Below are 13,471 nucleotides of genomic sequence, written 5' to 3'. Positions count from 1 at the left end.
TATATATTTTAAAGAAAACATATTTACTTTTATATATATATATATATATATATATATATATTAATAGTGGGATTTGCACATTTTCTGATTTGGGCCTATGTAAAGCACATCTTTCAATAGCAAATCTATGGGACAGATACCTTTTTCCTTTTTGATAAGGACTAATCACTCAACATTCTTCTGCAAATTGTTTGAATACATGTAAGTTAGAGTAGTTATTTATCAAGAAAAGTCACATAGCCTTTGTCCTCCTAGGTTACCTGGATTACAAAGTCTCAGTATTTTGCAATACCTTCAAAAGTCAGTTTTAGTTACAATGCCTTATAACTTTAAAACCATAATGCTTCACATTGAAATGGAACAGCGCAGCATGACAATAAATCAAAAGGTCTCAAGTATTAGTAGTAAGAAAATGTCCAAAGCAGAAGCAGCAGCAGGTTGACTTGGTCACCTTAATGGAGGAGGTGTAGGGCACACGGATCTCCTGAGTATCCTCTTTGAAGAGGTTGGGGGTATTGGCCTGAACCTGCCAGGGTGTGGGGGCGGGCTGAGCGTAGAAGTCAGCCATTTCTCCTGTGGAGAACAACAAAAAAATCAACTGCTGAAAACTTGTACTTAATTAAACGTTAAAAAATTAGTTTATCATTGCATGAAGTTAGTATTTTAACTTCATAATTTTACCCATAAAAATCAGTTTAGTTTTCCTTCCAGCTTTCTTTCAGGGTTTTACTACACAACAAAAGAACAAAGAAAGACAAACATTTCCCCAATTTTTTTTTAGAAAAAAATAAATGTTTCTATGCAGTGTTTTGGTTTCTTTTTTTCCCCTCCATTTGCAGGGTGTGACAGTCAGGTCTAACGCCCAGCTGTGCCTCATCAGATGATGATTATCCAGAGTTTAAAGGAGGAACGATTTCTGGAGGCAGATACCCGAAGTAAGTTCCTACCCACCCAGATTCCAAATATTCTCTCTCCGCTCCGCCCCGCTCACGTACGTCATGCGGAGTAATTGACTGTCATTTTAATCAACGAGAGCTATTCCACATCCAACGCTACTCCTCCGCACATCACCATCCATGCAGTACTCGAGTTGAGGCGGCATGAGGGGGGATGGCATCCCCCTTCTTAAAAAAATCTAAAAAAAAAATCAAACCCCTTCTTTAATGACTATGCCCCCATATCATCCCCTGTGACATTTTATTACTGAATGTGTAGAATTTCTACTATATATTAACAGTAAGGCAATAACATTGCCCTTTCAACATTTGGCGGGCTATGAGCCTACAGATAGCCTGAGCAAAATAAATGAACTCAAAAAGTGTCCTTCCATGACTATGAAGCATGACTAATTCCAAAATGAGTCCCTAACTATGTAGGGGCAGTGATAGCCATGCCAGCCAGGGACTGACTGTAGTTCCACTGTAAGGTGCGTTGGTCAAGGTCAATGACTGGCGTACCTGACATGGAACAACCATACCATGTATATTGCTTTAGGTTAATAGACTATATTAATTAGTTTATATATGCTTCTGAAAAAAATTTAATAAAACAAGTCCACCATCTCCCTGCGTCCACATACGTCTTCTCTGTCCTTCACTGTCAAAATACAGAGCTGAGCTATTTTTTGCTCCGCTCTGGTCCGGCCAGGTCAAGATCTGCAATTGCAATCGCACCAAACAGGAAAAAAGAATGTCGAGAAGATTCGGTTTGTCAGATTAAAATATGGTAAGGACAAATCGGTAACTACAAATTAGAGCATAATTCTTATATATTCCCAAAACTAAGACTGTTTTTTTTTATTATTGGATGCAAACTCTTGGTACTTCAACATACCAGGAAGCAGATTTCTCATCTCAATCAAAATATTTATTTTATACCGAGAGGCTTAGAAGTTTCATTGAGGAGAACAAATATAGTTCATACAAACAATGTATGATCCTAGTTATCCCTGTTACAAAAATCCACAAAAAATAGAAAATATTTGGGCAGAAACTGCACATATACTGGATGCTGGCGGGAATTTTTCTTATTAAATCATATAAAATGAACTGTTAATTTCCGCATTTTTTGCTTCTATTTAAATTTAAAAAGAATATTATGCAATTTCCCCTTAAGCTCCGAGGAAATCGGAGCGGAGCCAGACGGGAGGAACAGCAGAGGCTCTAGGCTTTGCTTTGAACAGGCGGTCTGGAACGGGGCGGTGACGGAGGATGTGGGATTTCGGAGTAAAAGTTACTTGTGAAGACATGTCCTGGGTTGTGAGTAGCAAGGAAACAGGAGGGGATTCTTGTGGGATGGAAGAAGGAAATAGTGAAAATGAAGAAGATTGGAAGAGAGTAGAATAAAAAAAATGAGAAAAAGCAGAAAAAGCAGAGATCAATTGAAGGGGAGTCTAGTTCAGAACAAGTGATGAGAAATCTGGACATTCCACAGGAAAACAAAATTATTACAAAGATATACTCAAACTAGCTAATCAGGGAGACTCTTTTACAGATTGGAATCCGGCGCAGTTAAAAAAATCTATTAAACAAACTTGTAGGAGACGTCCGAAGGGCCAAAATACTCTATAGTGGAAACTTGTAAATAAACTGCAGAGACAGTGCTCGACAAGGCAAAGCCATTCTGATCAACAAGATTGAGGAGAAAAGAGTTGAGTGCAGCTTGGTGGAGAACAAAAGGATTAGCAAGGGAGTCATTGGAGGAGTGCCTCTAAAAATAAGTGACAAAGACATTCTTGAAAATATAAGTGATGCAAAAGTAGAAGAGGTGAAATGGTTAAAAACAGCAAGAAATGGAGAAAGAAGTGACAGCCTATCAGCGTTGATCAAATTCTAAGAAGAGAATTTACCCAGTAGGGTTTTCATCTGATATGAGCTACAATGGCAAAATGTCAAAATATTTAAATGCTAAAAATTTGTTCATATAGCAGCAGTATGTAAGGGCAAACAACGGTGTGGAAGGGGTGCCGGAGAGCACGAATATGGAAAGTGTGGTAAAGAAGTTCAAATTAAATGCTGTAACTTTGGCGGAAGACAGACTGCTGCTTATCACGGTTGTGAAGTGAGCAAAAGATCTGAAGATATTTGAAAGTTGAAAATGGAGCTCGGAATAACTTATGCTGAAGCTGCAAAAAGAATCCCATCACAGTCAGAAAGACCCAAGCCAACAGTTAAGCAAATGATAAGTTCAAAACCTCTGGAAGAATGCCCCAACACTGCAAAAGATTCATTGATTGTTAAAAAGAAGGATTTTGTACTTTTCATGGTGGAAGTGATCAATTGCACTGCTCAGATGACAAAGAAAAACGAAAAAATCTACTGTAAGTAACAGTGAAAGCTGCAGAAAAGTACCTTGAAGTGAGAGATTTAATCTGAGAAACAGTTGAAAGTATGATGAGAAAACGAATGGAACCATCAGAAATTGGCAGAGTGACAAATTAGACAAATAAGAAATTACAAGGATGATTTTGATTATGTGTTTCATTATGTTGGGTTAAAACATACAGTTTGGAAAACTATAAAAAAAAAAGTTAAAGTTTTTTTTTTCTCGGGGGAGTCTCATTTCCTGTTTTCTCATTTAACTCCTTATCATTTGGTGGTGGTAATGCACTTTAAATAGTTTGCCAACTGCCATAAAACACTAGGAGGCGGATGCCTGATGGCTAAATCACGATCCTGTGGTAAACAGGTCCCACAGTTGCCTGTTGGGCTTAGATTGTGTTAAAAGTCGCCTAATACTAACATTTTGACTATGTCCTCCCCTGCAGTTCTTCCTCGTTGATTCTTCTCTGGTTCCTTGGCCTAGTCCCTACTGGAGTCTTGGTGCTGGAAGTCCTGCTGGCTGCTCTGTCTCTGCTCCTCCCTCTGCACTCAGAAAACGCTAACCTGAAGGCTCCTCATATCTGCCACCTGCCGGTCCACCCTCCACAGCTGGAACATTATGCTTCCTCATCTAAACCATCACATCAATTGATCTGTTACCTGAACCCCTAAAGCACTAACACTTCCATTCTTCTAGTGTGAAACTGGACTCCCTACCCTGATCACCTGTCTCCTGTCCCTTATTTTCAATAAACTATCTGTAATCGCTACCTGCATTTAATCTCAGCACTAATTATGACAAACATAAAACATAGAAAATACAGAAAGTGACTTTTGGGGAGTTTGATGTTAAGATTAATTAAATTAAATGAAGGTTATCCTACAAGCCATCAACCATAAGGTCCTTTGACACTGTTTTCTTAATTCACATTTCACAGAGTTCTGTCATTTAGAGACTTTATGCATTTGGTTAAAAACAAACAATTGCACAAGGCTCATAACAAACATCTTCCATCACAAATTTTCAATTATAATATATAAGGCATCCGTCTTGAATGTTTTTATTCAGATAACCTTACCTTCATAAGGTTTCTCAGCCATTTCAGTTTTTCTGGACTCTGTGAACGTCTCCAGACGCAACTACAGGAGAGAAAACATTGCTTAAAACAGTATACACATAAAAAGACAAATACTATATATTTCTGGTTGCAAGTTTAAAAAAAAAAAAAAATTTTAACGTCTGACATTTACTGTCTGTAAAGGGAAAAAGGTTATGGTGCATACTATCAAAAATTATTTAACTAAAAAAGCAATAATTTTTTTGCTGCTTTGGTTTATTTACTTAATAATATGTTGTAGTGTGTTGGGGCAGCTGGAGTTTGTTTTCCCAGCATGCACTGGGCAGCATGTTGGATATTAGAAGCTGGTAATAAAGTTACAATTATATTTGCTGCTGTTCCTATATCTGTTATATGCTGCCATCTAAGTTAATTTTATAATCTGAAGTAGTGGTTTCCACAGCATGAGTCTTGGAGTTAGCACCGTGTTAGCACCGTTAAATGAGCTCTCATCAGCAGGTGTACAGTTGTTTTAAATAAAAAGTGTATGTTGCGGCGTACTGGACACGGAAGCAGCCATTAAACTCATCTTTTATACTGGTTATTGCCATAGCAATCTACTTGCCTGTTACAATATCAAAAAAAAGTGTGATTCGGAAACAGTTATTTAGGTGGGAAGGGATCTGGTGTTAATAAATAGTATTAACTAATAATATTAGAGAACAAAAGACTAAACTTTGGGAGGAGCTATAATTTCTGCAGGAAAATACTTTATTGTTATTAAAATTAAATCTATAAACCTTGATTATACCTTTAGCAGATCCTCAGCCTAAAACAAAATGTGCATGAGTACCGAGTCTAGAAAAAAAAGGCAAAGTAAGCAATATAATACCACAGATGTGAAACAGGGAAAAAGGGTTTCTGTACGTGCTGTTAGTCTATCTACACTAACTGAAATTGGGATGTGTGCTAGTGGAGATTTTGTGGTTGTTTTTATAAATATGTTTAGAGGATATACAGCAATTCCTGACATTCACTAAACTTTTATCACATTAGTTTCATACAGTAGGATGATTCTGGGAATTTTTCATCTCGGTGAGGACGTGTGATTAACTATGTTGCGAGAAGTGAAAATGTCTTCTTATAGCTGGTTCATACAACAAAAGCATCACACGAATAATGATGACATATAAGTAAATTTTGGATGCTGATATAATTTACATGAGATTAAATACTTTCTCCTCCCACTGTGCATATATAGTGTGTTTATTATATTTGTCTAGATTCTATTTATATATTCTTTTGCAACCATTTTTAAATTATTTTAAAATGTTAATTATTCACGGCATTTAGCAATCTGTAAATATTTTTGGCATTCCTCTTTGATTTATTATTTGTATAATTTTTCCATTGTTTGATACTTATCTAATATTTTACATATTAATTATTTCTCCTTAATAAAATAATGCTACTTGAGGCACTTTGACTGATTTTAGATGAAACTATTTCATTTAAATGATAAAGTCAATCAAAACCAGTAATTATAGGATTATTATTTATTAATTAGTATCATTATTAGGTCCCCTCACCAATCATATTACATGTTTTACTTTAGGAGCTCTCTTAAATCCTAAGGTGCTTTGGAATAACTTCTATCTTACAGAGGTGAAATTCTAAATGCTAAGACTTTTCCTGAAATTACGTCACTAAAGGATATTTTTAAGGCCCTGGACTATTTCATTGATAAAGAATTTATGTTTTTGTTTGGGGATATTATTCTATGAAGAGCATTCTGTGTATAATAATACAAGTTTGACTGTGGGAATTTGGGCAACAACCTTTTGTAAGTCAAAAGAGGGCTCACCAAAAGTAATTTTCATGGAACTGGAGTTCTGTATGGGGCAGAGTTTGCTTAGCCTGGGTGCCATTTCGAACTTAGTCCCACCCACGTGTTCTTGTAGTAGGGCTGCCTGCAACTAATGATTATTTTGCAATTTGATTAATCTGTTGATTATTTTCTTTGATTAATCGATTAATAATCGGATAAAAAAATGTCCTTAAAGAAGACTTTTTACGAAAATGTAACCAGCTGAAACTAAAACTTTTCTGGCTGAGGAGTTCTGGAAAGAGCAGATTGACAGACAAAAACATTGCTTTCTATCATAAATGCAAAATGTTCATATTTTTTTTTTTTACAATTTTGGTATAATTGCTGCTCAAGATGGGTTGCTCTGTCAGCTAAAGACATGTTTGAGAGTCTCTATACTCCAGTGGATGATTAATCGATGAATAAATTAGTTGACCATTATTTCAATCATCGATTAATCCCGATTAATTTTTTCATCACTAGTTGATAGCATCCACAATTAACCAAGACAGCTATCTAAAGCCAAGTGTTTTCCAATAAAAACCAAAGTGTAAACATGTTATAGATCATTTGAAATGCAGTCACCCTGTATGTGTTAAATGACTCCAGGCTGGTGATCACACCCTCCTCTGCGGGACCTGACCTGTAGCAGCACTGGGATTCCACATAGTCCTTGAATGCAGCACGAGCCTCCTCCTCTGACAGTTCAGGGATTCTAAAGGAAAGACAACAAAAATACACACACAAATAAAAAATATCTTGAAAATAAAAATATTTCCTGGATGCTGACCCAGACCACATATGATTTGCTGCCTGCCACAGCTCAGTAACATGATGCCTTACTTCCAGTCATCAGGAGTGGGGGCAGGCTGCGGTGGAGTTACTGGCTGTAAAGGTATAGGAGGAGGCAGGGCAGCACCTGCAATAGTAATAGGAAATTAGCTGTAAATGCTGCCCAGATACATAGTTAGGCTGGTTGGACTAGACTTACCTCCTGCAATTCCTTCATAGCCAGGTATGTTTGGGAACGGGTTTGCAGCAGGGGCATTAAGAGGCGGATATACAGCTGAAATAAACAACAGGGAAAGTTCAGCTATTAATGGCTTTATTTCTTTGAAACTTGTAAATTCAGTGCTGCATTCATTCAGCTGCACCTGGTAGTTTGTCGGAATTTAGAAAATACACTGGAACGGGTTAAGACTTGAAATGGGATCAAAATACCACTTTAGTGCATATTTCCCCCCGAGTGCAGAAAGAGCAGAAACACCAACCTGACTAAACTTTTTAAAGGTGCAGCTGCCCATCCTAAATGGCAGCTATTTTTCAGAACCATGTTTTTTATCATTTAAAATACATTTACTATTTAGAAGAAATTAATCTAATCATATACATTCACAACAAAATATCACAATCAGATATTTATGAACCCATCTCTAATGTTTAAATCTCATAATCGGTTATAACAGCTTTTTTTCTTTACTGTAAGTCTTCTGTTGTCCACGAAAAGTAACAAAGTGCCTCTATCAGAAAATAGAACATACATCAGTTAGCAGCATATAACGTAATATTAAAGTCACCATACAGCTTGAAAACACAATCAGGGTTTCTATGCAATTTTTAGAATTCTAATTTTTATGAACAATATGAGAAATGTACAACCATCCTCACTGGGCTGGTTGGATTTGATTGTTGGGTTGTTTATATCTAATATTTATTGGAATCAATGTGAAAAACACTTTCCTATGTTATACTTCTTTTAACTACGTTCTCTCTACTTAGGAAAATGTTTTTTTCATTACAGTAATTAGTAAATCAAACATGTTGACTACACAGGATTCTTTTTTTTCTGACATATTCAGTCATGTGATTGGGCTTTAGTAATCTCCCACATTATGAGAAAGCAATTCAAGTGAGGTATTAAGAGGGTAGAAAAGAGCTTCATCATACATTTGTTGTGACTTGCCCTCCACTGCCCCTGCAGCTATTGAAATATGTCAAATTTGCTAAGCCACACAACTCCAAGAAATTCTAGAGAAAATGGAGCAATATAAGTGGAAGTTTTTTGCCGGGGGCGACTGTGAGGAAAAACATTGTTCTTATAGGAAAACTTTGTTCCCATTGATTTGTGAGATTCACAGAGTTGTGCAGAAAACATTCCCAGTTTGTTTCAGTTTTAATCAATCAGCGCTCAAAGACATTCTAAGAGTTTAACAGCAAAATCTCTCTGTTTAAATGGTGCATGGAAACTTTCTACTTAGATCTTCTAATTGGAAACCACTCATGAACAAACAAACAAACCGAAATTGAAGCAAATAAAAATTTAAATTCATCCTTTTAACTTAGGCAATGCATTTTTCTCACATATTGTTTGTAAATACTGCATTTTTGCACAATATATATAATGCGTTTTTTTGCACCATTTTTTTCATGCACACTGTTAACATTTGACCACTGCCGCACTTTATGGAATGGAAATGCTTCTGAAAGCTGTACAAAACACTCCGTGTATACAAAATGACAATAATAGTTGTGTAAGTCTAAAAAAATTGACAAATATATAAAAATGAAAATATACTTGTAATTGGAATCAGCCCCAAACTATTTTACTTCTTTGTTGTCTTGTGACACTATTGATGTATTCTTGTTTCAAATCTGGTGTCATAACGGACTGGTTTCACTTCATGTTACTATTCAGTTTCAAAACCACAAATACTTTTATATATGCAAAAGTATGTGTGAGTATGTGAATAAAGTATGTGTATATTGTTGTGATCAAGTGCCACTGATGTCACCGGAACTAATCCCTTCTGATGACACAGCCCTCCGGAGTAGGTTAGTCTGAGAATCAACAGATCTGAGGGATCTGTTGGTTGAGGATGTGTTGGATCAGCTTGCTTTGCTGTATCAGAGAAAGTCACAATTAGAAACAGAACTGCATCCAAAGGCTGAAAATAGAGCTAGAAGGGTGGAAGAGTGTAGAAAGGAGGTCCCTTGTTTACAGGATGAAGGGTTAGAGGAAGTGAGTGAAGCCATTCCTGCGTTAGAGAATTTGGATGAGAAGGGCCGAAGGAGGTCTCATGTGACCACAGAGCTAAGAACTATGATGATGGAGCAGGATAGGTTTGGTAGTGCAGTGTGTAGTTCCACTAAGCAGAACAGCTTCAAACCACAGAGGATGACAGACCTGAGTGGTACGTATAGTTCAGGTTATAGAGCAGCCTAGGCTCCTGGTCTAACTCAGAACACTATCTGCCAAGAACACTATCACAGAATTGCTATCAGTGTATCAACCCTCCAGACCACTTATGCCTTCTGGCTCCAGCCTGCTCTGCATACCTAGAACCAGAACTAAACATGGAGAAGCAGGGTTTAGGTCCTATGCTCCACTTATCTGGAACAAACTTCCAGAAAACTGTAAAAGTGCGGAAAGCCTGAGTTCCTTTAAATCAAGACTAAAAACAAACTTTGTTTCTGCATTTTTTTCCCTACTTGCTTTGATTCTGTTTTATTTTCCTATATTTTAATCATGTAAGGCACTTTGCATTGTCTTTTTACTGAATTGTGCTATACAAATACTTTGCCTTGCCTTGCCTTGCCTACGAAACCGAGACTTGCGTCCCAGCCACCAATGGGACGCAAGTCCACCAGTGTACAATGAACGGTTTCCAGCGCCCTCTGGAAGGTCAGAGCAGAAATGTCCATCCTACCATGATAGCATTTGACTAAAGCTGTCAGATCATGATTCAGGACCGGTGCTAATCCCAGAAAAGGGACTAGGAAACCTGGCAACTTGAATCCTTCGCCCAAGACTTGGAGCGTTTTGATCCCAGTAATGCTGAAGCCACAATTGATGATTACCTCAGAGAGGTAGAGCTTTGTCTTTCAGGTATATCCAACCCCTCCGCTCAGGAGAAATTGAGTCTAATCTGGAGAACCTCTTTAAGGAGTGTTTACCTCTTTAAGGAGTGTTTACTTGTTCATGGAGAGCCTTCAGCCCTCCATAAGAGAGTGCTATTCTTCTCTTTGCTAGGCTTTGAGAGAAATATTCAGTGCATGCTTATCCAGCCTCCATGATGCTTGTTGTCCTTTGCATCAAGGACAAAATGAATAAAGCGCCTGAAGAATATTATAGACGGTTTAGAGCCGCCTTTTTTCAGGGGCAAAACGCTCCTGGTTTGGAGGAAAACCACACTTTAAAATCTCTTTTTCTCCACAATCTTGACATGAGCATAAAGTATAAAGTCACCATGTTCTGCCAAACTAAAACCCTTTCCATGCAGGTGATCAGGAGGTATGCTCAGATAGCATGGGAGATGAGCATACGCCCATGCAAAAAGGGAAGAAGCTTCTGTCCTCCAGAGCCAAGTTTAAAACCGGGTCACAAAAAGAATAGGATCCAGGTCCACAAGGAAAGAGAGCTTTCCAGGATAGGAGGAGTTCACAGATTAGGGAAGAGAGAGGTTTCCAAACAAGGTACAGATGGTAGATGAGCTGAGACAATAGAAAGCCTGGCCAGAGGAAGCTTTTAGGAGTGAGTTTGATGGTAAAGATCAGAATGAGTAAACAGAACAGGCAGTGTTGTTGGCAAAATCGGTTCATCAGATCATGATGATGATTGTCCAGAGAGACCTGACCTGAAGCCCCCATCAGGAACACAATTAGGCATGGACTCATCCTCTACTTCCTTATTCCACTTATTGGAATGGAAGGTCGAACTTATAAAATCTCAGAATCCTCCCAGATACCATTGGGAAACGATTCCAACTTTTCAGAGAAAACCAAACTCCACTCAGAAAATCACATTTTCCAGGGAGTCAGCATCAGTTCCCAGGATGTAAGACCAGGAAAAGAGTCTTATTTAGAATGTAGAGCAGCACCTGGCCTTCTCAGGTCAGATGTTGCCCATCACTCACCTGTGGAGGACCAGTGATGCTGCATAACCCTTCATGCATCCCAACAAGTCACCCATCAGTCTTCCCCATCATCTGACAGCGTTTTTCCCAGAACAACCCACCTCCTGTCAGCTCCACCCATCACCCTCATAGACCTAACCCCTCCTCAACAAAGGGGGGTTACATCCATATGTCTCCATTTACAGATGAACTGAATCGCACCAGTTCCAATAGCTAAAGAAGGCAATGAATATTTTGCATTTGCAACATTCTTCGCCACAGGACAGGTAGACAGAATTAAATGCAGCCACTTCTTTCTCAGGAACAGGGCGTGCCTGCGTTCCAAAAGGACAACCCGGTGCATAGAATCATTTAGATTAAGTGTATGTTAAACCCAGGAAAACATGCACTAATTCTTCAAGATTTCATTTTCTAAATACCAAATTTCTCAGATTATAACTGTTTTTTTCAGGATATTCACATTTTTCACATACCGTGTGCAATTACAGTGCACCATATCTCACAGAAGTGGCAAAATTGACATGATGTTCTCTAAAGTTGTCATAAATGTGTGCAGGAAAAAAATGGCTCAGCTGGAACCAGATTGCTGAAGGACTGAATCCTTTTAATCTGGTCTGTGTTGATTTGGTAAAAAGATATTAAATATGCCTTTAACTGATTCCTGCAACCACCACGGACACACTAGGCTCATAGCTAGGTAGTAATAAATCTTTGTAAATTCTGATAATCTAGAGATAAAATTCATGCCAACTCATCCCAATAATGAAAGAGCTAAAGATGGATAAGCATAGTTCAGCGTTAAATATTAGTTCTTACAAAATAAAACTAATATTTACTTAAAACCCCCCTATTATCAGCCGATCATAATGTGATTCCAAAATAATCTGGTTCCTAATTTAAAATTATGAACCAAAACTGAAAACATTCACAGAGTTTTCAGGGAATTCGTTTAGCAATAACATTGACATAGCTGGTTGAAATTTTGGATGGCTTTGAAAGAATCCAATTTCAGCATTAATGTCAGCATTAAAACAACATTAATTGCAGATACTCATGTTCATGCCGCAGAAACTGAATAAGCTCTGAACTGTCTTTTTTTGTTTTTTTTATTATACATTTGTTTTTATATGTTTTTGTTTGCATACTAACCCTCTTTTCTTTTTCTTACTCTTTGAATCAAATATGAGGAAAAATGATGACCAAGGAATGTAATGACAATGGTGAATGTATGTTGTTTACTTTTACCTGGGTTAAATATAAAAACAGCAGTCAGTCAAAGACACTTGATACATATTTCTTTGTTTTTGCTTATTTTCAGTAGTGTTTAGTCTTTGCTTAGTTATTAGATATAATATTGTGTGATTGTAGCTAATAAAGGTACTATAGCATTTTAACTCGCAGTCTTTTGTGTTTATTTTACACAGTGAATAATTTATCACTTAGGCTGGATTTTCTTTTTTAAGTAGCATTCGAATGAAAAGAGACACATTTCATTGGTTGGTGGTTAATAACGTTGCTAAGAGCCGTAGCCTAAATTGGTGAAAGACAACTGGATTTTAAAAGCCGCATTCAGAAGTCCGACCTCTTAGGTAAGAGGCTAAAATCCTGGTCAGTATGCAAATTACAGTTGTATTTAATTAAGGTTGTAGGGAAACGGCCGTTCCAACCGTTGCATTTCCGAATTCTACCTAGTGGTGCCCGACTTTATACGAGTTAATAAATTGAATGTGATTGGTCGTTTATCAAGAGGGCGGGATTGTTGTGGAGGGAGGTTGGCAAGCAAGTTTGGTTGTGTCCGGTTTGTTTGAAGCATCTTGCTAACCAGATAGCTATGGGGCCAAAATAACCGAAAATACTTCAGACATAAGTGTCTCTGTGTGTGCTTACAGATTGATCTACACATTTGCAAATCTTACTACAGATTTGTTAATCTTACTACAGATTTGTAGATTTGAATACAGATTTGTGGATTTTTTACACATTTGCAAACCGGATTACACACACAGGAGTTTTACACATTTGCAGATTTACAGACACACAAATCTCCGCACACATTTACAGTTTCATTTACACATTTTCAAATCCCACTGCACACACACAAATCGAGATACAGATACACAACTCTCCACACACATTTGCAAATAATAAACTAACAATTTTGGCCCCATAGTTAGCAACTTAGTGCTAGTAGGTTCACAATGGGAAATTACATTGGGACCAAGTAGCACTAAATTGGTGTCTTAGAAATGAAACTGTAAAGGAACGCTATGGACAGCGGAAACACGCACGAGGAGAGTTTTGTATCGGCGGTTG

General features: G+C 37.6%; 1 protein-coding gene across 1 annotated transcript in view; it reads right to left on the bottom strand.

Moving 5' to 3' along the window:
- LOC107093181 (protein SSUH2 homolog) overlaps positions 1-13,471 on the bottom strand; it is an 18,199-nt gene that overhangs the window by 3,519 nt on the left and 1,209 nt on the right. The window contains exons 2-6 of the mRNA XM_015388049.1: positions 7,237-7,311; positions 7,089-7,164; positions 6,831-6,960; positions 4,400-4,460; positions 452-573 (exon numbers count right to left, since the gene is read on the bottom strand). Coding sequence (XP_015243535.1) covers positions 452-573; positions 4,400-4,460; positions 6,831-6,960; positions 7,089-7,164; positions 7,237-7,311 — 464 coding nt within the window. The remainder of the gene's footprint in view (positions 1-451; positions 574-4,399; positions 4,461-6,830; positions 6,961-7,088; positions 7,165-7,236; positions 7,312-13,471) is intronic.

Source organism: Cyprinodon variegatus, unplaced genomic scaffold (assembly GCF_000732505.1).
Source record: "Cyprinodon variegatus isolate N-32 unplaced genomic scaffold, C_variegatus-1.0 Scaffold411, whole genome shotgun sequence".
Taxonomy (NCBI): Eukaryota; Metazoa; Chordata; class Actinopteri; order Cyprinodontiformes; family Cyprinodontidae; genus Cyprinodon; species Cyprinodon variegatus.
The sequence above is the reverse complement of the archived record's forward strand: the minus strand, read 5'-3'. Positions and strand labels throughout refer to the sequence as shown.